The sequence below is a fragment of the Glycine soja genome, chromosome 16 (assembly GCF_004193775.1).
Source record: "Glycine soja cultivar W05 chromosome 16, ASM419377v2, whole genome shotgun sequence".
Taxonomy (NCBI): Eukaryota; Viridiplantae; Streptophyta; class Magnoliopsida; order Fabales; family Fabaceae; genus Glycine; species Glycine soja.
The window spans coordinates 1,864,293-1,889,809 of NC_041017.1; the positions used below are offsets into that span (position 1 = coordinate 1,864,293).

General features: G+C 31.2%; 2 protein-coding genes across 2 annotated transcripts; one reads left to right on the forward strand and one right to left on the reverse strand.

Annotated features, from left to right (window-relative positions):
• The first annotated feature begins 4,110 nt into the window (after positions 1–4,110).
• On the forward strand, positions 4,111–12,358 carry LOC114389083 (CDPK-related kinase 3-like). The gene is made up of 11 exons (XM_028349675.1): positions 4,111–4,847; positions 6,944–7,074; positions 7,550–7,591; positions 7,680–7,788; positions 7,921–7,999; positions 8,712–9,008; positions 9,900–10,009; positions 10,526–10,633; positions 10,884–10,946; positions 11,627–11,794; positions 11,928–12,358. Exons 1-11 carry the CDS (start codon positions 4,326–4,328, stop codon positions 12,066–12,068), a joined length of 1,770 nt encoding a protein of 589 aa, XP_028205476.1. The 5' UTR covers positions 4,111–4,325; the 3' UTR covers positions 12,069–12,358.
• A 10,712-nt stretch (positions 12,359–23,070) lies between these two features.
• On the reverse strand, positions 23,071–24,072 carry LOC114388989 (auxin-responsive protein SAUR32-like). The gene has a single exon (XM_028349547.1). It carries the CDS (start codon positions 23,833–23,835, stop codon positions 23,485–23,487), a length of 351 nt encoding a protein of 116 aa, XP_028205348.1. The 5' UTR covers positions 23,836–24,072; the 3' UTR covers positions 23,071–23,484.
• Positions 24,073–25,517: the final 1,445 nt, after the last annotated feature.

A 25,517-nucleotide genomic window follows, 5' to 3' on the forward strand; every position in this document is an offset into this window, starting at 1 on the left:
ATTAAATTTATATTTTAGTCAACATAGTTGCAATTCAAATGCTACTGTTTTTAATTATATAAATGAATAAAACCAATCATTTAATTGTATTTTTATTTTTTATTGTATTTAAAATTTAAATTTCTTGTTACCTATTTTTATGCAATTGAAATTATATGGTTGTCCCTAAAACTTTTGGGAGAGAATTTTTTCTACAATATATATACTACTTTAAGCAATAAAGAATTATCAATAAGAAATTTAAACTATAAAAGTAAGAAAACAAAATTATGTACAGATGGTGTAAAAAGTTTTATATAATCATTCAATAAAAATTTATTATATATAATAAATTTATTAATTTTTTTAAAATAATTATCTTAAGTAATTCACACAATAATTTATAATTGAATAATAATATAAAATTATTTTATATCATTAATATATATACATTAAACTAAAAAGTAATAATAGATAAATTGTAAATGTAACAACTCTTTAAAGAAACTAATTCAAGTTGAAAAGGTGAAAAATAGGAGAGATTAGAAAATCAATACCAAATCAATATTAAAAATAACAAAAATTAGCAATACTAACCATTCATAATTATCCAAAAAAAATCAATATCGATATTCAATATAGACTCTCGCTAGCATTTTTCCTATCTTACCCTTTCATTATTTTTCCCTTTGACTATTATTTTTCCTTTTAGAAATTGATGCTAAAATTAATTTATAAATCTCAGAATCTAAAATTATAAGTGTGCATGACTGAATCTGTGAATAGAAGATTAATTTTATAGCTATTTTAAATATTAAAGTTTGTAAGGATTTTTCAAGGTCCTAACAGGAAATAAAAAGTTATGGTTGCCATTTTTTTTATAAACTCCCTTCTTTATTGCATTGAAAATAAAATCATAAAATTCATGTAAGTGTTAAAACATATAATATCTTGAATACTACAACCTTAACAATATAATAAACTTGATGTCAAAACAATAAATGAAAGAAATATAAAGAATTATTCTTGAGCCCATCAAATTGTTTCAGTGTTGGAAACTCCAATAAGAAAAATAAATTTTCAATCATTATAATCGATACTAATCTTTATATACACAAAAGCTTTGGGAGGGAATTCAGAAACCTGCAAGTGTGTACCTAGGTTTAGCCATGCTCAATTTAGGTGAGTGGAAACATGCTTAATCATGCAGCCTTCAGCAACAGTCACATCAAGATCGTTCTCACAATACTTATGTTACATCAAGAGCGTATTTAGTTAACAATATCTTCGGAGTTTTAGGTTGGAACTCTTGGTGTTGGAATGTTTTACTGTCAAAAGTTTTGCATTGGCTTGGATGTTGCTGATTGCGTGCATGCCTATGTTGCAGAAGAAGACACACCACCAGCTTCAAATCGTTCAGTGTAGGCGGTGCCGTTGGAAGACACGGTGGATACCCTGGCGGTAAATTATTCGTTACTGCTGAAGATCTTCGAGAAAAATTGTCTCACCTGCGTCACGAGAAAGCTCTAATTGTTATATTGGTAAATCAAGCGCTGCAACATTTTCTCTTTAAATGAATAGACTGAATCTGAATGAATGACCGAAGAAATGTGAACTGATTACGAGTAGAATTAGGATGTTCAATTGGTACCGCGGTGAAATCCTTTAGCAATTGTATTTAGCTTAGGTGTTTTAGAATTTTTGGTATAAAATTATTCAATTAATTGTTGGATGGATTCTTAGTGAAATTTCTGACATTTCAATTATTCAGTGGAAAAATTTGTCACTTGAGACATTTCAATTATCATAGAGGATTTCATAGATTCTGCTATAGTTAAAGTTTCTTTTGTTTATTTTCAATTAATAACAATGAATGAAAGGAATAGAGCTTCTTCGTCTAACTTGTTGAAGTAAACACTTTTAGGTTGATATTGTTGACTTCAATGACAGTTTTTTGTCTTGCTGTTTCTAATCCTATAATATTGTTGATATGCACATACAACTTACTATTGTTTTAAATATGATTTAAAATTTTCTTTTGGGAAGAAAGTTGTTGATACGCTGCTGTTTAATTTTACATCTAAGATGGCATAAACTTTGTTATCCATATTTATAAAGGTGTTGATTTTGTACTGCAAATGTTATGACACTTATGACTGATGTTCATACTCGAAAATCACTCTGCCTTCAAAGTAAATTGTAGAGTTCAACTCACATGTTACTGTTAACTTTTTTCTTATTTTTCTCTCTACTGAAATTCCTTTTTTTTCTTTTTTGTTTTTATGTGTAGGGAACAGATGTTTACATTCTGGTAAGTCTCTTAATTAGAAGTTTTATATGCTTAAGCAGATGATGATTGATAACACAAGCTGAGGTTCCTACATTGATGTTTTTATTGAACTGTCAATGGAATTCCTGTGCTTGTGATACCTTTGGCTTATCTCATTTGCATGTAATGTGGAAGGATCCAGATTTTAAATTGCACTTATTTCTGATTTTCTTTTCCTAATGTAAAACATGTACGTACTAGTTTAAATTTCAGTTCCCAGTTTTGGAAGACGGGTGGCTTTAGCTTTTATTGTCTCGCTTTCACTTATAACACAAATTTTAGCTTTCCTGATTGTGTGTGTCCCTTTTCTTTTCAATTTATGTAATTTTCATTTATTTGTTTGTGTGTGTGCAAGAGTATTTGAATGTGAAGTTCAAGGAGACCGGACATAGTAACATGTATTTTCCGCAGGTAAAAGTTAACAACCATAATCAATTAATGATTATTTATTGGATTAGGGTGTGTTTGGCTAAACAATTTAATTAAGGACTTATTAATATAAACTTATACAAGCTTGACTGCGTGAAGCTTATAGCTTATGAAAAATGCTTATTTTTAAAGAGTTGATGTGAACTTTTTGAAGTGATTTATGACTTTCCTTAAAACCCTTTTAAGCATGAAAGGAGAAGGAAAGGAAAGTCTTAAGGATGAAGGGTGGAGGAGAGGTTGTGTATTTGAATCTCTCACTGATATCTAACAAACTAACACTTATTGATAAGAAAAAATCCTTTTGAGCATATTTCAATAAGGTTCACATTCATATTCATACTTATCAATACGTTCTTAGTTTATATATGGATAAAATTTTTCATAAACACTTATAAGAAAAGGTAAAATTAAGCTCTTTAAGTTAAAATTAACTTATGCATAAATTAAAATTAGCTTTTGAAGAACTTAAAGTGAGTTATTTTCTATGAAAGTATATAAATTGATTTAAGGCTTAATTCATTTTACTTTCATATTTTCTTCTATAAGTGCTTACTGAAAAAATTATCCAAATTCAACCTAAATTAAGTTGTTTACCCCCGAGTGTTCGCGGTCCTATGCCACTTTCATGAGTCAAAACAAACTCTATACAAGCTCTTTTAAATGCTTCCTTAGTGATATATTTGTACAGCCTTGTATCATTCATTACCCGCCTTTAGTCATATCACAATAAGGCAAGTGTTCTTACTTGGATTGGAAATGATTTTTTACATGCTCAGCTCTAGAAATAATGTACAGGCCTGTACATTGATATATATATATATATATATATATATATATATATATATATATATATATATATTACAACATTGGGTTTTTCAGACTTAATGTTATTTTGTTTTTTTTTTCTATTTATTATTACACTATATCGATTTTGGAGATAAACTCAATGTTAAATGTCTAAAAAATAAATCTTAAATGTCAATTTTATAGTAATAATAAACTCAACAAAGACATCTAGATTCATGTTTGTGGTTATGTTTCAGTCTTTCAAATACGTGAGATACCAAGTCAAATGAAAAAAGCTGATCCCATTAGTTTCTAAGTCTGAGGTAATTTGACGTGAACAAAACATGGAACATGCATATTAAACGCAGATCCAAACACATGTCAATCTCTAATTTTGAATGAAATGATATGATGAGTATTTTTCTATAAAAAAAAACACACACCCAAAATTTTTATTTATAAATTATAAAATTTAAATGTGTTATGCTATAGCATTATTGATGTAAGATCTTTAAGGCCACGCTGTGAGTAGCACAAAAATCCATGGTGCACCGCGAAGCAGGTTATAAGAACCACTAAAGCTTATGCAACAGTGACACTCACACACACAGACACACTTTTCTCTGTGTGTTAACAGACGTTGTCCATGCTTTCTCGGTGTCTGTCTCTGTCGCGCACTGTCTCTCTTTCTCTTTCTCTCTCTACCTGACTAAAATTCCCTCATTTTATCGTTTTCTTACCCACACCAGATTCTTCCGCCGCGTGAGGGTGAGCCCTCCGATGTGCTGACGTCCCCGTCGCCATGGGCCAGTGCTACGGCAAAACCAATCTCGCGCCGGAAAATGACGCCACCGCCGCCACCACAGACGAGACCACCGCGGTTGTCGCCCGATCCGGCGAAGTCCCGCCCTCTCCGCTGCCGGGAAAGGGCACGCCCCCGCGGGACAGCCTCTGGTCTAGTCCCTACCCTCACGGCGGCGGCGGAGTGACGCCGTCACCTGCGAGGGGCACGCCGAGGAGGTTTTTCCGGCGGCCGTTCCCGCCGCCGTCTCCGGCGAAGCACATAAGGGCGTCGCTGGCGAAGCGGCTCGGGCACGCGAAGGCGGCGCCGAAGGAGGGGCCGATCCCGGAGGAGGAAGCGGCGGCGGCCGCGGCAGAGCGGTCGCTGGATAAGAGCTTTGGGTATGGCAAAAATTTTGGGGCAAAATTCGAAATTGGGAAAGAAGTGGGGCGAGGGCATTTCGGTCATACTTGCTATGCTAAGGGGAAGAAGGGTGAACTCAAAGATCAACCTGTTGCTATTAAAATCATTTCCAAGGCCAAGGTAGAATTTTCAATCCAATGTCTTTTCATTTTTTTGGGTTTTGTTTTATTTTTTATGGTTAATTTGTGTTTTTTTTTTGTCAATGTATAAAATTGTCTGGTTTTGTTGGTTGTGGTTATTTTGGACTGTTTTGAATTATGGTGGCATTTGGATTTGGAGGATTCGGGTTTGATCTTTGTTGCTTGATACAGTGTTGCGAGATTCTGTAAGTGGGACTAGGGAATTATTGGGAAGTTGTCTGACACGGAGAATTTTCTGAGAGATTGGGGTTCTGAGGTTTGTGGGTTGTACTTTGAAAATGGTACCCGACAAATGTGTGGTTTCAGGACATTGTCTTGTTTTCTTTGTTTCTAGCTCCATTTCAGAATTTTAACTTCACTGTCCTGTGGTCAGAATCATTTGGGTTTCACCGTTTCACTGAATGAGCTGTAATTTTATTTTATTTTTTAAAGTGTGGAATTGGAATTGACATGATATTTGACTTGGTCTTACCTTGTCAGCTGGTTTTGATTAGTTTAGATATAATGGCATTTCTTAACTTGCCTGGCTGAACTGAACAAGAATAGTTTATTCAGTTCATTTCTTAATGTGGTAATATATGTAAATGTTATATTTGGAAAATTGGTATTGTAAACTAAGAGTGGTAAAGACTAAAGAATGAACTCTTTGTTTGAGTGAACTGGAATTAGTTGTTTGATTAGAAACACTATCACGTGACGTGATTGCATGCAGCCTAGCCCTTGTTGCTGTTGAATGGAAATTTTGATCATAGGTTGTTTAGGATAATATACTGTTGAAATGGTTATCCATTTTCATATTCATTTTCTAAGCTAAAATTGTCTTACATGTGTGTGGCATATTACAATACTTTGTTCTCTTGGGTAACGGCTCATTCATTTTGCGGTGCTTGCATTTTAGAATCTATGTCTGTAACTTCCAGTTGCGGTCAAGTTTTATAAATGTGTTTTAGAATCTATATGAACAAGTAGTGACACGTCATGGAGGATTCTCTTTGTCTCTATTTCAGGTAGGGTTAGTCACTTTATTGGTGGTTGATCGTAAAATACTTTACCTGTTTTTTATTAATGGGGTGTTTTTTAATACATATCTATGAAGCACGGACACTCCAGCCTCTTGCCGTGTCCGGTGTCCGACACGCATCTGTGTCAATGTCCGACACCGACACGACACCCGTATTACGTTCTATATTTTGGACATTACAAGTGTCCACGTGTCCGTGTCTATGTCGTGTTCGGTGTCCGTGTCGGTGCTTCATAGATACATATAACGTTTTTTTTATTCCTACATATAATGTATGTTTGGAACTGCGTCACCTATCCACATTAATGCAAAAGCAACACGGTAGCATAAGTTGGATCAACATCTTTTTCCCATATGGATGTGGGTCCAAACATGCAAATAGTGTGCATTTGGAACTGTGTTGGATACACCAGGAAAATTCACATTAAAGAATGAAAAAAACGTAGAAGCAAAAAACTCAACGCACATGCCCAGCAGACGAAAATGAAACCGAACACACTAATAATCACAAGTTAATATACAAAGTATTGCAGTTGTTTGCATGCCATATAGATTGATGAGGTTCCTTAGTTCATATATGCTCATTATGCTGCTGCAATATCTTGCTCCTCCCATGACAGCATTTTTTCCATTTCTATTTTCATTTTTCACTTTCAAGTTTACTACTTTGTGTGGATAAATCCACTCTTAGACATGAATTAATATATATTCCTAGTAATTTTCGTAATAGTTGCCAAAAAAACTAGTTCAGCAGGCTATTATTAATGGACCTTGGTAGGGGTACGTTAAAGCAGGTCAGCAACATGCACTAGTGTTTTACTGATAATTCTATTATTGTATATATAGGAATATGATTATCTGAAGTTTAAGGCAGCTTTGATCACTTAAAAGTTATTAACTGCATTGCTTTCAATTTAACATAATATCTACAGACTCTACAGTTTCCTTTGGCATGGAAATGGCATAAATTAGGAAATTTGTTATCTAAATTTACTTTTCAACAGATGCTAATAAACACTATACTGTTTCTCTTCTTAATAAATTTTATTCATCAGATGACCACTGCAATAGCAATTGAAGATGTTCGCAAAGAGGTGAAGATATTAAAAGCTCTATCTGGCCATAAACATCTCATCAAGTTTCATGATGCTTTTGAGGATGGCAACAATGTGTACATAGTTATGGAGTATGTCTTTTATCATTGTGTTCAATATCATTTGTATGATTTATGACAGAACGTTATGGTGTTGTTTGATCCATGTAACCAACTCTACCTAGTGGGAAAAGCTTGGTTGCTCTGTTGTTGTTAATTGTTATTCATTATCATCTATAATTAGAATTTGGTGTCAGACTACTATAAAATTGAACTATAGAAAGACATTGTTGTCTATATGCTCATCATTTTTCTATCATCACCGAAACTAATTTTCATTTTCTCAGTTTTGGTTCTCATTTCTTTCATTTGTGTCTTTTTCCTGTTAGAAGGTTTAATTAAGTTCAGCCGCATCTACATGTTAAGTTGCTTTATTTCTATGTTTCTAGGCAGTACGTATTCTGTTGGTGGGTATTTACTAAGTTGTAGTTAAATTGTTGGGGACATGCAACTTAGAATTATAACATCATCTTACACTGACCTTTCCTGGATTTTGCTTTCTTACCAGATTGTGTGAAGGTGGGGAGCTTCTTGACAGAATTTTGTCAAGGTTAGCTTTCTATTTGCTTTTTAAAAAAATTCAACTTGGTATCATCTTATTCAATTGAATAATGTTTACATAAAAAATTAAAAATTAGGGGAGGAAAGTATTCAGAGGAGGATGCTAAGGTTATAGTTTTGCAGATCCTAAGCGTAGTTGCTTTTTGTCATCTTCAAGGTGTTGTACACCGTGACTTAAAACCTGAGGTTTGTGCTTTAAATCATCATCCATATAATAATTTGTAGTGATAACATCTAGTTCTTTTTTTAATATCATGAGGATTAATTATATAAGAATATCAATAATGTTGATTCTTTTTTTGGAATTTGCTTTTACAGAATTTCCTCTACACTTCCAGAAGTGAAGATGCTGACATGAAGTTGATTGATTTTGGTCTTTCTGACTTCATCCGGCCAGGTAATAATTAGAGTGATTCTCAATTTTCTTTTTCCTTTTCCTTGCAAAGCAGACTATCTTATTTATATATTGAAAGTATTTAATAGACAGCTAGCTACTAAAAATGCACACTTCATTGGTGCTGCTGCTTACCTTTCATAATGCTCTTAAGTGACATCTTGTTGCTGTAATTGCGGTCAGCCCAAGCCTGCCATAGTTGCAGCTTCTTTCGGGGGCTGCCTTAATTGCAGCCTCAGCAGGAGTGTTTAGTTTCACATCAAACGAAAATATGGCTTAAATAGAGCTTTATAAGCTTGGGTTGTTCTCACCTTGCAAACTGGTTTTGCAGGGTTGATTTAAGACCCTAAGTCCAAATTCTAAGACAGTTATAGTGTATCTAACCATGTTATTTTATCTGCTGTCTAGAAAATTTACTAGGGATTTTACATCTCATCATTTTTCAGTGTCATTTGGCTGGGTTCTAATTGTCATCCATCCTCAACTCCAATACATTTTAAAACCAACAGTATAGATTGAAAAAATCAGCTTGGTTTCTATAAGTGCTTCACAAATATTATGTAAAATGAAACTTTGAATTATATTTGGCACTAGGATAGTGCATTTCTGTCTCAGTAGTTTGTTCCATGTACTCATAACCCAAGACATTGTTGGGATATTTATGGATATAAGGTCATCCCTCTTAATTTTTCCCTTCGTGTGTGTTGATTTACAGATGAACGACTGAATGACATTGTCGGGAGTGCATATTATGTTGCACCTGAGGTCCTTCACAGGTCATATAGTCTGGAAGCAGATATATGGAGTATTGGTGTTATTACCTATATCTTATTATGTGGAAGTCGACCTTTCTATGCACGAACAGAATCTGGAATTTTTCGTGCAGTGCTTAGAGCTGATCCTAACTTTGATGATTTACCTTGGCCTACTGCTTCTGCTGAGGCCAAGGACTTTGTGAAACGGCTCCTAAACAAGGACTACAGGAAAAGAATGACAGCTGTCCAAGCTCTAAGTAAGTTTTCATATCAGTTTAACTCTCTAATGTTCCCTTTTTAATCTTCATGAGATTCTTATCTGTGCTCACTAACTCACCAAAGAATAACATCTGGGCACAAGTATCGGAAATTGAACAATTACATCCATCTTGTTGATTGTGTAATTTCACGCCTGATCATCCTGCCTCAGCAGGAAGTTAAAAGAAGTCCTGTACAGTTTAAGAAAAAAAAAAGCTTCTCATTCTCTTTACAGCATTTCTACTATATAAACAGTGGAGTTTATGTTATTGTAGACTGCCAAATGGTAACTCACTTCAAATGTGGTTGCCTTGCCTGTGTAATCATCAGGACTTGGGTATTATGGAGTGCCTAAGTTCCACATCAAGTAGTATGGGATGCTCAGTGGAGCATTTTAGTGCTTGGTTCTCCTCCCCCCCCTTAACATCTAACTTTTAAGGGTGGGTTCCCCAAGTGCTTGGGCATTTATCAATTGGTGTTAGAGCTGATTGTCGGTGTCTCAAAAAGGACTACCTATGGAGGGTTCAGATTGGTGGAGGGTTTTGACTTTTGACCAACAAGAAAGTTGAATGAAGTGTTGTAGACTGTGAGTTGTCGAAACATCGGCTCTCAGGGACGGTGCTATGATAGGGACTTGAGTATTATGGGGTGCCTAAGTCCTACATCAAGTAGTATGGGATACTCGCTGGAGTATTTAAGTGTGCTTGGTTCTCCCCCCATTATCAACTTGCATTATCAGTCCTGAAGTAACATTTTAATCCCTACCTTTTGACTAGAGGATACTAGCTTCTTCTTATTAGTAATAGATTTAAATAATGGTACTGACTATTGAGAATGCTTTTGTAAATTGAATTTATGAAACTAATCACTTCGTACTTCTCTAAATGCAGCTCATCCTTGGTTGAGGGATGACAGCCGTCCCATCCCTTTAGATATATTAATTTTTAAACTAGTGAAGGCTTATCTTCATGCAACACCATTCAAACGTGCAGCAGTGAAGGTATTATTTAATTCATTTCTTTGAATATGCTTATGCTGAGTTTAACGTTCAGTATCTTCCATAATCTTGTTAGTTTTTAGTACTATCTCCTGCACATGTCTGCACTAAATATATGCATTTTTTTATGGTTATGGCGTTTCTTTTTCGAGTTTTATTATGCAATTCTTCATCCTTCCCTTGACGGATATCACCTGCATATTCTTTCATAATGACTGTGAATTGATTCATCATGATGTTTTGGTGTGTGGTGTGAGCCACATTAATGCTTTTCAAAAAATTGAAAAGGAAAATGTGTGTTGTTAAGGTCTATTATGAATTGTGATGTTGGTAAATCTAATGCTTTTTGGGAAACTCAAAATTTGTTCCTATTTAATTGACATAAATAATCATAAATGGACTTTTTAAGAAGCATTGTTTAGCGTGGTTTTTTTTTACCAGTTTTGAAATTGAATTATTGTCTATTTAATATCTTTCACTGCTGGATTTGAACTAATCTTTATGGCTTCTGTTGTCTAGGCCCTTTCAAAAGCCTTGCCAGAGGATCAATTGCCCTACCATAGTGCACAATTCAGAATGTTGGAACCAAATAGAGACGGGCGCATCTCCCTCGACAATTTCAAAATGGTTTTCTACTGCTTCTCTAATAAAAAATCCTTCAGTATTTATATGGTTTATAAAGTGAATTTTTCTTCATGCGTGTGTGTGTGGATGGCACAGGAGGTGTTAGAAACTGTCAATTTCACATGCACAACTTGGTTTTTGTCTTGTTCATATCTGTGTGGATATGTGTTTTTCCTTCTTTGAAGGGTTTTTTGGTTTCATTGCTCCCACCTTGTCCTTTCTTTACAACCCATTAATTTCCATGATTCTGCAGGCTCTTTTACGCAATGCAACTGATGCCATGAGGGAGTCAAGGGTTCTTGAGATCATAAATACGGTGAGGCATTATTCTTATATGTATTGACAAAATATCCGTTGGCTTGTTGGACCTGACATGCCTCTATGACAGTATATTTTCCAGATAATTTCCTGGCTATGCTTTTTTAAAAATCTGATTCAAGTGGTAGGAGCTTTGCTACATTTTAGGAAATTTTCTGTTGAAAATATACATGGCACATTAGATTGTTGATATACTTCTGTATGTTCCTACATGTACTGTTTTGAAAATTTGACCCTAGTGCTAAGTGCGTTGTTAAATCTATGTGCAATCTCGTTTTTACATGGGTACTGCTTGTGGACTTGGGTATGTTTCTGCATGAAAATTACTTGTGTATCAAGTACATATATCCCCTAGACTTCTATTTCATAACTTGTTAAGTTATGCTGCATTGGCTAGGCACATAGTTAGAATACTCTTTCTTAGACAAATTTCCTCCCTTGAGTGAGTGAACTTTTGAGGTTGTTTTTTTTATCGGCAAATATTAGTTTTATTAAAATGTCAGTGGGAGGGATTATGGTATATAGTCTATCTAGTCTTGTTGTTGGGCCACCTCCCTCTCCCAATTAATTTTTAGGAATTAGTTAGATCTGGTCCATTTCTAATATAATGAAGTTCATACTATTACCCCATCTTGACCAAATATCTTATATTTTCTTGCTTGAATGATTGTTGTATAGATGGAGCCACTTGCCTATAGAAAGATGGACTTTGAAGAATTTTGTGCAGCTACAATCAGCACACATCAATTGGAAGCACATGATAGGTGGGAAGATATTGCCTCAACTGCTTTTGAACATTTTGAGAGAGAAGGCAACCGTCTGATATCAGTTGAAGAACTAGCCAGAGTAATTGTTATTTTTTTTATTAAAATTTTTCTAATACACAATCAATTCTATTATACATATAACTTGATATGCACTTGTTATTATGCTTATCTATGTTTTTTTTAATATATAATTTTTTTCTTTATGGCCACAGGAGTTGAATCTTGGGCCTTCAGCTTATTCAGTTCTCAAAGATTGGATAAGAAATACTGATGGAAAGCTTAGTTTACTTGGATATACAAAATTTTTGCATGGTGTGACTCTCCGTAGTTCAAACCCAAGACAACACCGGTAGTCTTGGGCCCTTTGACATACAATTTGAATTTGAATATGCGGGAAAAAAAGTAGATTTAGAGATTCTTTTTGGATTTTTTTCTTCTTTCATTTTTCTTTTATGGGGCAAAAAAAGAATGTATAAATTAATGTGTTAGCAAGTCAATACAGGGACTGTTGAGTCAATTATATGCCAAATCCTTGCTCCTTTGGCCTATTTCGCAAATGATATGTTGCCATGGGTCTGATCCCATGAATATTCATTAATTTGTGAATGCTTTTAAAGATTACATATAGTCAAAATTAAAGCAATTTGTGTCCAAATTATTTTCCTTTTACTGTCATTTTTAGGAAATTTATGCGTTAAGAAGATCCCCAACATTTGTGTCTTTACAAAGTTCAGATTAAGAACCACAACGCAATTTCCTGAAACCTTAAATAATTTACTTCAAAATTTTCAAAAATAACAATTCAAATATTAAAATATTGCCTTTACCTGTTATAATCAGTGGGTAGTGGTGGAGATCCATCTTTCAAATAACCCCTGGTCCCCGAAAGCCAATCTCTTACACAAGCACTTGAGTTTTTAGTTTCATACTAATTTTGTACTTTTTTCACTTTTGAAAAGAATATTTTTTATTTCTCTTATTTTAAAATTTTAAAAATATATTATTATTTTCAGTTTTACTTTTTTTTAACAAGTATTTTAAGATTTTTAAATAACATTTCACTTTCATTAACAAATAAGCAATTTTTCTCTAAAGTGGACTGACTCAAAAATTGACCCTAACCCACTTGGATATAAGGACTTTTTGATTCTATGGACTATTTATTCGTACATGTGGACCTTATAGCCCTATGAACCTTTTGGTCCTGGCCTACGTGGATTAGGATTGAATTGGTTAAGGCTAATCAATTTGACAGCTGAAGGTGTGTAACCAAACAAGGATGTAAACAGATCCCATTCATCCCTTATAAACATGCTCTAGAATTTATCCACTACTGCTGGAGTTTAATGGTGATAGTGTGATACACTAAATGTGGAAAACAGTCTTATAGTGTCATTCAATTACAGACTATCTATTATGTATGATAAATTTATTGATTTTTATAATAATTATCTTAAAAATTATATCAATAATAAATTATGATTGGATAATAATATAAAAAAGAATTATATTTTAGTGGATCATCATTAAACTTGTGCTATTCCTATTGTGTACCTTATAAGTTATACTAAGGATAAGTTGCTAAACATTTGGAGTACTGAACCCAATTGCAACAAAGTGAACCAACCATAGTAGTACCTTATAGTGGCTGCTTTTCTTTTGCTATAGTGTTTGAAAAGTTCTACACAAGTCATGTCTACTTCGCCAGAAGCTTCCATCACAACAAAAAGAAGATAACTTCCATGCTGTTATCTTATGAACCTATATGCCATTTTCATGCTGGTCGGCTGGTCCCATTGGCCTCACCCAAGACCCTATTAACTTTTCCACAACCATTATAATTAGTGCCATATATATATATATGCCAAAAAACAAAGAAGAAAATAAGTGATAAAGTTGGTGTCCAAATTTCTAATTTGAGTATTTGACCACTAAAAGCAAGCTACACTGAATTATGTATTTATTTGCAAATAATAGCTCATATCAGTATTAGCCAGGTTCAGAGTTCAACTAACTGCCGCCACAGGAACACTGCTTTTTTCCTGATGTGGAAGGAAAATTTTAAGATCCTGTTTTGACCTCTAGCTTGTCAATTTGGATAATTTTCGATCACGTTTCTAGCAATATAATTTGGGTTGGAGAATATTAAAATGTTTGGATATATTTTTTACTTTATAAATCAATTTTTTGGAGTAAAATTTATTAGTCATGCATGATGATTTTTTTTTAAATATTTTGGAAGAGTAGAAGAAATTTTAAATATAACGAGACTCACTAAATTTTCAAAACATAGATATATATTTTTATTAGAATAATGTTATTTTATCATTTAAACATAATTATTTTTAAAATGTCATCCTTAAATGAAAATTATGTTTTTGCCAGAAATTTAACTAAAATGTAAAGCATTGCATATACACCACTAGTGGTGCATGTTGGCTGCTTTCGATTTAGTGACGCGCATCCAAGAATATATAAAATAATTTCCCGTTGGTAATCTAGTCCTATGACTGAAAATTGTTAAAAAAAAATCAATTAACCGGTAGTAGTAATTATGCTATTGGCACAAATTGATATTTATAAATTTGATTTGAGTCTATGGCCTTTCTTTTTCCAATGATGCTAATGCTATCATTCTTTATTTTTAGGGCGGCGAGGGGTTGTTTTCGTTATAGGTGCCACTGGACAAATAAAATTGAGAATTGTGACGTCAACATGTCACCAATGTTAATCTAGAGGATAAATAACGTTATTTGATAACGGGAGTTTGACTTCTTATCAAGCAAGAGTATAATTTAGAGGATAAAATATAGAATTATAAATAGTCATAAATTAATTATTAAAATTTTGATCAAATGATTATACTGTAAAATATCATCTATTATTGGATTAAAAAATGCCGACAGTTAAGATCATTTCCGTTAGTATAATCATTGTATAATAGAAATTCTATAGACTTTTGTGAATTTACATTAATTGTATAATATTATCTATTACTGTATATTAAAATAATATCATGACTAGAACACATGTCAACTGTTGAAACAAATTTTCCTTACTTTTTTTGTCTTTCTCTCATTTTTCTCATCTTAAACCTATTATGGGTAAGAGTAGGCGGCCCACAATTTTTACAAATTATATATCAATAGCCAATGCTAATAGCTTTGGGTGTATTTTTTATTTTTTATTTTTGTCAATAGCTGTGTGTATGATAGACTAACAATTTTATAGATTTTGTTATGTTTTGATCCCTATTTTTTTTTTGTAAATTTTACTTTTATTCTATAATTTTTTTAAGCATTTAGGATCTGAAAGTGAAATTTGAAAATAAAAATAAAAATAAAAACATAATTAACCCGTTTCCCTTATTTACAATTGGGATATATGAAATTTACTCATAGCAATCTCATTCGTTCTAGTTATTCATCATTTTAATTACAATTCATTTTTAATTAAACTAATATATCGAGATAGAGAAAGAGAGGGGAAAGAGAGAGGAAAGAGTACTGGAAGGAGATTATTCAAAACAAGAATTTAGTTGGAATCTATTCAAAATAATATATTAATACTTTATATTAAATATGTTATTTGTTAATATAATAAATCATATATATATATATATATATATATATATATATATATATATATATATATATATATATATTGTAATGCTTATATTATCATAAAATGTGTGAATCAATTAATGTATATTTGTTTCAACTTAATTAAAAGTATCGAACTCAAATTATAAGTATATAATTATATTAAATATGCAAATAAAAAAATTTGTTATCTAATATGATGTTCTAGATCTACTTGACTAGAGCATGAGCGAGAGACATTTATGATCTATAAAAAATAAAGTAATGTTCATATTAATAATTTTATTTTTAATATAAAGATAATACCATCATATATAGCTAATTCAGCAAGATAATGTTAGTATATGATATTTATTTTTGTGTGTGTACGTGTATAATGGTATATTTATATATAATTAATTTATAAATTTTACTTCATTTATTAAAGTTTGTCCTTGGCTTTAAATGAGTCGAATTGCTGAATAAGTGGGAAATGCCCTCAACACCAAATTTCGTTTTAAACATGAATACAAGGCATATGAGTAATAATTTCCAATTAGTGAAATTTGAAGCATAAAAAGAGTGCTATACGGGTATAGTTATCTTTTATTTGGTTGATCGTAGTTATCCAGTCCTGGTTTTCTACAAAGAAGTATACATGCATGCATGACCTAAATTAAATTAAGTTAAATGCATAAAAAGGACATATAATAAGGACGTCAGAATTGCTGTTTTAACTAGATTAGTTGAAAATGTAGGTTTGGTAGAGAAAATGGCATCTTTTGTGGTCCATCCCATGCTTCATCCAAACAACGAGAACACCGAAGAATATACTAATAATACTACAAACAAGCACATTGATGTTGAGTCCTAAAGTTATTAAGAGCATTCAAAACAGAGAAAAATATCTGTGCTGCTTGGTTTCAATGATTCTTGTTTTCATGCGTTTCTCCTATACTATGCACCTACTCAGCGTTCTGTGTTGTGCAAACTTAATTCTTATCTGATTCATTAATCTTGCTGGTGTAACGTATTGACATCTGTTTTGGAAGATTTTTTTTTGTTTGAAAATCCATTTTCTTTATACAGAAAATTCTTTGTTTAGCAAATTAATATAGAATAATTCACACAAAAAAAAGTATAAAATAATTAGAATTGGTTTAATTTTAATTTGAATATTTTTCGGGGGTTTTTTTTTTTGTTGTTGCAAAAGGCAGGGACAAGCTGCCCCAAAGAAGGAGAAGGTATCCCAACTAGATTGACACCCCTCCCTTTACTTTCACAAAGACAGCAATAATGAAAATAGGAATAGTGTCCCACAAAAAAAAAAAAATCAGGTATAATTAAACCATAGGAGGCTAAACTATCTACACAGGTATTGCCTTCCTTGTATATGTGAGAAACCTTGAAATCCATACTTTTAGTGATATAAATGCAGTTAGACCATCTATTTAAATGTTTCCAAGGAACTATATATATTAGGAGAAGAAAAGGCTGCAACAACAAGTTGGGAGTCACACTCAAGCCTTAGATTGGACCAGCCCTTGGCTTTGACCAGCTCAATAGAATACATTGCTCCTAAGAATCGCCAAGGTTGACAACAAAAGAGCCCATGCATGGCTGCACCACTAAATCCCACCACAAGCAGCAGTACCGGGAGATCCATTGCAACTTGCAAGCACCATCAGAGTAGCATTTCACCCAATTGCTAAGCGGAGGGAACCACAAAACTTTGTGTGTGTGTGTGTGTGTATTTTTATAAAGGAATAATTTAATTTTAAAAAATAATCTTTTTTTAAAAGTGTTTCATGTATTTGAATAAAATTTTCAAAATAATCAAAAATTGAAAAGAATATAAAATTTTATTAAAACTAGAAGTTATATTGGAAGTTTCTTATAAAATCAGCTATTTTATTTTTAAAAAAGGAAAAAATATTATTATTATAAACAAACATAAATCAATTTCTGATTTTCTAAAAAATTTACATAAAAATTACTTTTTTTAAAAAAAAATATAACAAAGTAACTCTATCAATAAGATTTAACTCAATTAATTAATTAAATATGAAGAAAATCTATCAACTTGTGCGTTTGAGGCTCCACAGAATTCACAATCTGAACACAATCTCAAAAGGACAAAACAAAATCGACCGCTAAATTATATTCGTAATAAAAATCGATGGCTTAAAGAATTGCCTTCTCCAATGAGTGAAGAAAACCAAAGGAAGACCAAAAGCACGAAAAAGGAACACTTAATCATGATAAAGGGTTTGTGATGGATGATTCCACGAGGGAAAATTGCTTCATTTTGACAATGCAGTCAAACAAATTCCCTCTTAGCATCCAAAAAAATTTCCTTGTGATGATTGATTTACTCGATATGTTTCCACTAAACATTTTTTGTGACAAATTAATTCAATGCTCGTGTCTCGTTGTCCGAATTTGTGCCAAATTTTGTGTATTCCACTTTGACATATTGTGCAAATTAATCCAACGGCAGAAAAAAATAGTTCAAATGGAGGGACATTCACTCCTTAATTTCCACCTTTTCCCTTTCCCAACCAAGTGGAAGGAAAGTGTCACGATGTTGCCTTTTTCCTTATTAGTTTTCACAAACCATTGGTGTTAAACCATCACTTTTGAATTTTTTTTAGAATGAATGTTTGGGAATATTGACCCATTATTTCAGAAACAAAGGTCATTAAGAAACGTGTGACATAGAGCAACAACTGAAATTATTATGCATATCCCAAGCGTCGAGCTTTAGTTGGATAGTTATACATGTCATTATTTAAAAGAAAGGTCAACTAGTTTACTTGTTAAAAACAAAATAAATAAATAATATGGCTTAGATTCGTTTTTTCATGTTAGTTCTCTTAAAATTATTTTTATTTTATTTTATTTTAGCCCTTCACGTCAAATGTCCTTATTAAGTGATAATGTAATTAATCAAAATTGAATATGTCTAATATATAAATAACAGATTAAAATGAGAATATTACAATATAAAAAGAAGTTTACGATTTTATAGCAACTAAAATAATGTGGAAAGAGACAAAAACAAAAAAAAACACACATATATATATTATAAGGATTTAGAGTTTTATTTAAACCTAATAATAACAAGAAAAACAAGAGTTTACTTATGTACTAATTTAGTTTAACTTTGGTTTTTTCAGTTTAACTTTACGTATTATACTTTTATATATATATATATATATATATATATATATATCTTCGTTTTATTTTATCACATCACCCATACCTATCATATTTATTATAATATACACATTCCCTCTGTAATTTCCTTTCATGGGTTTATATATTCTCAAAGACGTGAAAATGTCATTTTTACAATCCTGATGGTTTAGGCATTCCCAATAGAAATAAACCCTAACCACACCATATATACTTTTGGATTGTAAAATAGTATATCACTAATTTGTGCTTAATTGTGTACCCAAAAAAATTACACTTAACTATTTTCATCAGTACGAAACGAAATGATATAAAAGGTTTTAATTAAGTCAATCAATTATTTTGACTAAAAATATAGTGAGATAAAATATGAGAGAGAAAAGAAATAAACATTTTTTATTAAAAAAATTGCACATGTTATTCGTGCAACTTTCATGGTAAACAGTTTTGTGATATTTAGCATTTTATATTTGTTAATTATGTTGGATTGCACTGGTATAGAATCTTCCGAAAAATTAAGTCCTAACATACATTGTTAAATCAAATAATATTGGAATTCATTTACAGGGTAACAAGTTCAATGTTCCCTACCATAATCACGAGTATTTTATCCCATCTTTGACCTAGAACACAAAACTTTGTTTCTAACACGTACGTACGCCTCCCTTCTTATAACTTGCAAGTATTAGATATATACAGAGCTCTTTCTTTTCGTGTTTTTGTCTAATTAAGGATTTATACACTTAACATGTTATTGTGTTCTTCCTTGAACTTTCTTATATATTACGATTTGATAAAGGCCATCATGATCGCATGCTTCCTTTTCTTTACTAGTAGATGATAGAGAACGTATTTTTCTCTATTTTACTGCCCTCAATGCCCATGAGATTTTGACTTGTAATTAATAACCTCCTTCAGCCTCGTAATAGTGCCATGTTATTGCATTGGATTCGGTCAACATCTAACAACACCATAAGATGTTAACCCAAAAATTTTATTTGCCACTATACCATAATCAATTAATTAAATTAAGAATTTAATATTGTTAACTCCTTACAATAAATTGTTTCTATTTTATAAATGAAAGGATGAACAAAGCACAATTTAAAACAGAGGGATGAAAAATGCAACACCATGGGTATGCTAATCATTACAAGTTTTATTCTTTAATCTAAAGAGTTTAAGCCTATATATATAAAAAAAGGCACCTATATATGAAGAGCAATGCATCCACATGTCTAGTAGGGATGGGATATGAATAATTAATTTAGACTATCCGTTTAGAGTTTTATGGCTTGACCTGCATTAAATTTAATTACATGATTTGTTTATTAAATAAATCATGTTAATATATGTTTAATATTTTATTTAACTAAAAAAATTAATCTATTTAAATGACATTTGACTCAAACACATTAATTTATATAAGTAAATATGCTGTTTTTTAAGGGAATATAACTAATATGTTATTATATATATATATCTTGTTATTATTTTATTGAATTTTTATATATTATAATACATCGAACTTATATATGTGTTGGCCTCTTTAAAGATTTGACCCATTACCTTACATAAAATTTAAAACCTACTAATCTATTTAGATATTTGTTTTTCGACTTATTTCAAAAAATTACTGCAAAATAATATCTAACTTTTAAATAAGTTTTCAAATCAAGTATTAAGAAATGAAGTTTTAAGCTTGAGAAATATTCTATCTTTATTTAAGGTAAAGTCTAACTTGACTTGTCTTTATGTCCTCGCACATACAACCTTTATACATAATTTTATTATTTATAGAAGAAACAAAAGTAATATTTTAAGTGAAAATGGTGTACGTGTTCCTCGAGTTTTGAGTTAAAAGATTTTTCCTGCCTTATAACGTAACACCATCTTCTCCTTAAAAAATTATTGTAAAAATACTTAATTTGTAATTTAATACAAAATTCAAAATTGGAATTTGTTTTCATAGAAGAAAAATGCTACAGTTACGGTACGTTAAGGTGAAACTCATACAAAATGAAAATAAAAAGCATCATTGAATACTATTGTTTCTTTTGACACGAATAATATTAGTATTGAATAATTATTTGTAATTATTTTTTTTGCTGAATTATTGTAAGGATTAAGCAGCTTATAAAAGTTATACCAAGACTTTAAAAAGTAAGTACGAGATATTCATCAAAGACTTAAAGAAGACCGATCTCAAAGACCATTTAAACTAATAATTTATTGGTATAATTGTTGATTTTGAAATTTATTTTTTAAAATAAAAGTGTCTTAAAAACATTAAATATTTTTTTATTAGAAAAAATACTATTGAAATAAAAATCATAGTAAAAAAACTAAAAATAGATTAATACAATTTTTATAATAAAAAATCACTTTTTTTATAACCAAATATTTAAATAGGAGGGCTAGCTACTCATTTATTTTAAAAACATTCCTAGTGGTTAAAATTTATCAAAAGTTACAAAATTAGAAGAGATTAAGTCATTAAATAAGATATGAAACTACTAAAATTTATGATTTTTTAATACTTCCTTTAATCTAGATTATAAACAAAAATATATATTTTATACTTAATAAGAAAATGAGCTAACTTCGTTAAATTATATCATTTTCAACTAAAAACAAACATTTTTTTTTCTAAATTATTACTTATTGGAACTTATGTCAAACATAAAAAAGTTTTTAGCTATATTAAACGAAAAAATTTCATTAAATAAAACATAAGTAAAATTTGTTTATATTTAAAATAAAAAAATAAGAGATTTTTGTTGTTTATAATAGATACCGGAGGGTAACTTTTAATTAATAATAAAAAATGTATTAAAAAAACTACAAATAATTAATCTTTATCCGATAATTTGGTAGGTCACTTTAACTAAATCTCTCATTTTAATCATATTTTTTCATAAAACTCAAATTTAAAATATTATTTAAGAAATTCGAGCTCAATACCATTTGAACCAATAACATATTAATATATTAAAAAGATGCATTACTAAAATTTATCCTTTACAAATAACATTAATAATATTAAATATAAATCATTTATAGCAGATACAAAAATATAAGTCATTAATTAATGTTTTCCTTAAAAATTATTTTGTTTTCTCTGGTCCATGCAAATCCCTCTAGAGAGTTCTATTTCTTTTCAATTAAATGCAAACAAAAACGTATTGCAAGTCCAATTAATGCACTTGATTTATGATTTTCCGTCCCCTGGTGTGATTCTTTTCAAGCGTGGGACTAGAGAAGGAAAAAAACCATGCTGCAATTGCTTTCAAGTAATTCAAAAATTGAAGGCCAGGGGGAGCATAGTGGACCTAGCTCCTTGTGTGGGGTTGATGTTGTCCTTGTATTCATCTATCTATGATAGAATTAGTCAATTGACAACATCATATAGAAAAATACATGGTATAGCAGCCAAAGATGATAGTGAAAAAACTTTGATATTCCTGAACCATAGCCTTAGATAAAATTATATAAACCCCATCCGAAAAATTTGTTCCCTGTTTGGATTTTTTTGTTTCAAACTTTCAAACCCTTGAAGGATACAAACTACTACAAAGGTTGCACTTGAATAGAATTAAATGTGTGCCCCTTGGATGATGCACATAAAATAGCACTAGACCCTTTGTGAACGTGGAAGTCATGCACCCACCCACTGACACCTTTTAATCTGCACGGTAGTTTGTCCTTCTCCTTCACCTACCTTTATTCATTGTGATGATCCAAACAAACAAACACCAACAATCTCATTCTCTACCACAGTCATCGTTGCATTGAAATGATATTTTTTTTACTTTAATTATAAGTTTTAGGTTTAAACTGTGAATATATAATTATATTAAATATTTTAAAAAAATTATCATTTATTGTAATTCTATCCGATTTAAATAAAAGTAAAAAATAAATGTATTATAAAAAAAAAATCTCATTCTCTATTGTGAGAAAAAAGATGGAAAATCAATCTCATGAGACTCTGCCCCTCACTCATTCCTAGACAGATCTCAGTGATTCAGTTTATTTCAGATTTCAGACAGAGAAATGGTCCACACACCCACCTCATTGATTTGCTCCAGGCAAACCTCATTTTCCCTTTCTGGCTCATATCCTTGTTCATAGACACATACACACATACAAGGTTTGCAAAAAAAAATAAAATAATAACACCTATTTGGGATGGATTACCGTGCAAAAGTTCACAATTGATTAGACATCATTGAGGGAAACCACAGTTTTGGCCACATGACTCAACTTTTCATAATTTCAATAATCAGAACATAATTAAGCATGTAATTACCCCCAATTGAAACCCCCACCAGTTACAGTGACAGATATTTTTCATGATTAAGAATTTAATAATTAATCAGAACGTAACCCATCAATTACAGTGATAGAGATACCAATTTGATTATGGAGAACTCAGTGACTCAAAAGAAAGGAAAAGAAACAAAATTTCGGCCCTACTTACCGTCAATTCGTTCTTTTCCAATTCTTCTTCTCTTTTCCGAAAGAGTGGTGTACCAATTATTCCAGCGCGTGAAAAATTCTTCACGAAAAGAAATGAAAAAGAAAAGAAAAGCATATCTTTTTTCCATTACGATTCCTGACAATATAGAGAGAAAAAAAAAGTAAGTACAATTGGAAGAAGAAGAAGCAACATTCTGTTCAGTTGTCCTCGCCATCACCTACCTAAGGCTTTTTCCTTTCACATAAACCAAACACTAAAAGAAAAAAATTTTAAAAAAAAAGAGTCTAAAAACTAGGAATTTACATGAGAAAATCCTTAAAAAAAACTAAAGGGGTGGTGAATTCTAGCCAAAGATCAATTCTTTCTTTCATGGTTTCAACCCAGATTTTAAATTACGGTCGCAGTTTCATCGGGATTCTTAATATCATGGGAAATTGTGAACAAGACTCCGAAAACCTAAATGTTGTCGCGGATCGTTTTCTAAAACCTCGGACTTTTGACCAGAATTCAGAAGCCAAAACACCCAACATGGTGGTGGTGATGATGATGAAGGGACTTGTCCCTATCAATCAAGCCACGAACGTTTCTGAATTCCTCAACATGGCAAGGGATGGTGATGGTGCCCTTTTGATCAAAGCCATACTCTTCCTCTGCCTCTTTGAGAAGCTGCATGAAGAGAGGGTGGTTGATGTAAATCACAGGCACTACGAACCTTTGTTGCTCTTCTCCTTGACCAACCTTAATTGCCATGCACCCTTTTGGGACCCCTCTGAACTCTTGTTGCTTATTCTTCCCTTCACGATGATGGTGATGGTGCAGATTGAAACTCTTGCTTGGACTCTTCTCTCCAATACCCATTTTTTTCTGCCACCAAGAAAGAAAGAAAGACAAAAGGAAACAAGAAAAAAGGAGGACTTTCGTATGTGTGTTTGAAAGGAAGAAAAAGGTCACAGGAAAACGAAGATGAGAAAAAAGGACCAAGGTTCTGAGCCTGTTGTTGCCATGTAGGAACGGGTTAGGGAAGAGTAACTCGGAGACCTTAGATTGTTGGACATGGCTGATGATAATGAGAAACTAAAGTACTCATATGCTATGCAATGACTTGAAACTGATGATATATAGGACAAAAAGTATAGAGAGAGAGAGTGTGGGTGTGAGAGTAATTTTTCCCTGAATATGGGTTCTAGGTTGAGGACTACAAGTGGGACTTGTCTAGACCGTTTGATCGGGGTGGGTGATGATGATCACCATTTTTTGGGGTCAATCGTGTCACTCTCAGAGGTTTAGAGAAAAAATAGGAAAGTTACTTGGAATTTGATTTGCTGCCCCCTATCACTTCTGATGATCATATCAAATCTTGTAAATTTGGTATATAGATTAATTGATTAATCTCTTCAATGTGACAATTCATTTTAAATCCCGAAAATTAGTATAGTAGGGGAACATCATTCACATAAAAAAATTATCTATTTAATTTTTGTCGATCAAAATTAATTTTATATTTTATATTTTCTATACATGTTTTCGATTCAAAAAACATTCTTACATCTTCAAAAATGGTAGTTTTGATCATTGAACGAAATACGATGGATTTCATGCATTCATGGTAAAATCAAAACAAAGTATAGATTTAGTGACAAGATTCACTGTATTTAAGAAATGTCATGATTAAAATTATTATTACTCTTTTTTTAAAAAAATATCATTTCCAAAATTTAGGGACTAAATATAATTTTGACAAAAATTTAAAAAATCTAAATACATTTTGTCCTTGATTTTTTAATAAATATTATTGTGTACAGTGTTTAAAAACTAATAAAATTTATGTTTTATAATTTAAATTAATTATAAGATCTTTGCCATAAAAATAGAATTTGATTTAAATATATTAACATTATAAATGATATATATTTATTATCATTAAATAATAAACTACACCGTATTATGTATGATAAAATTACTAGTTTTTAATAATGATTTTAAAAGTTATAGATATAATTTTTAATTATTAATTGATAATATAAAAATATTTACATTAACTATGCATAAAACTTAAACTCATAAAAACAACGTATTTATCATGAAGTTTTTTCAAAACGGATTTATTGCTTGCTCTTAAAATGTACTACGACTAATGTTGAATATTATTTAAGAATTGAATTTAACACATAAATACACAGAAACGGAAAAATGATATCCATTTAATATCATTTTTTTAATATTACTCCGTATTATATTTCTAGATTCTTATTTAAGTTTCATTGTTTTTAATTTTATGTTTGGCATGTAAATTTTTTACATATTATTTTTCCATATAAAATAAGATATATTATTTTATATCTACTACTCAACTTTCTTTGTTTTAGCTTTACCAATAAAGGTTACCCCTTAAAGATGATATTTCATATAGTAAACTACTCCTAGCTAGACCTAAATATAAGAAATAACAAAAAATAGACTCAAATAAAAATAAATTTTAACTAATTTAATCGTATTTAATAATATCATTTTAAAAATATCCATTGATTAATTGTGATTAT

Bases quoted from the DNA above. Each gene is read 5' to 3' on its own strand.
- LOC114389083 (XM_028349675.1), top strand. From the start codon at position 4,326: ATGGGCCAGTGCTACGGCAAAACCAATCTCGCGCCGGAAAATGACGCC. The intron at 9,009-9,899 runs GTAAGTTTTCAT...CTCTAAATGCAG, and splicing joins GACAGCTGTCCAAGCTCTAA to CTCATCCTTGGTTGAGGGAT. The intron at 10,947-11,626 runs GTGAGGCATTAT...ATTGTTGTATAG, and splicing joins TTCTTGAGATCATAAATACG to ATGGAGCCACTTGCCTATAG.
- LOC114388989 (XM_028349547.1), bottom strand. From the start codon at position 23,835: ATGGGTATTGGAGAGAAGAGTCCAAGCAAGAGTTTCAATCTGCACCAT.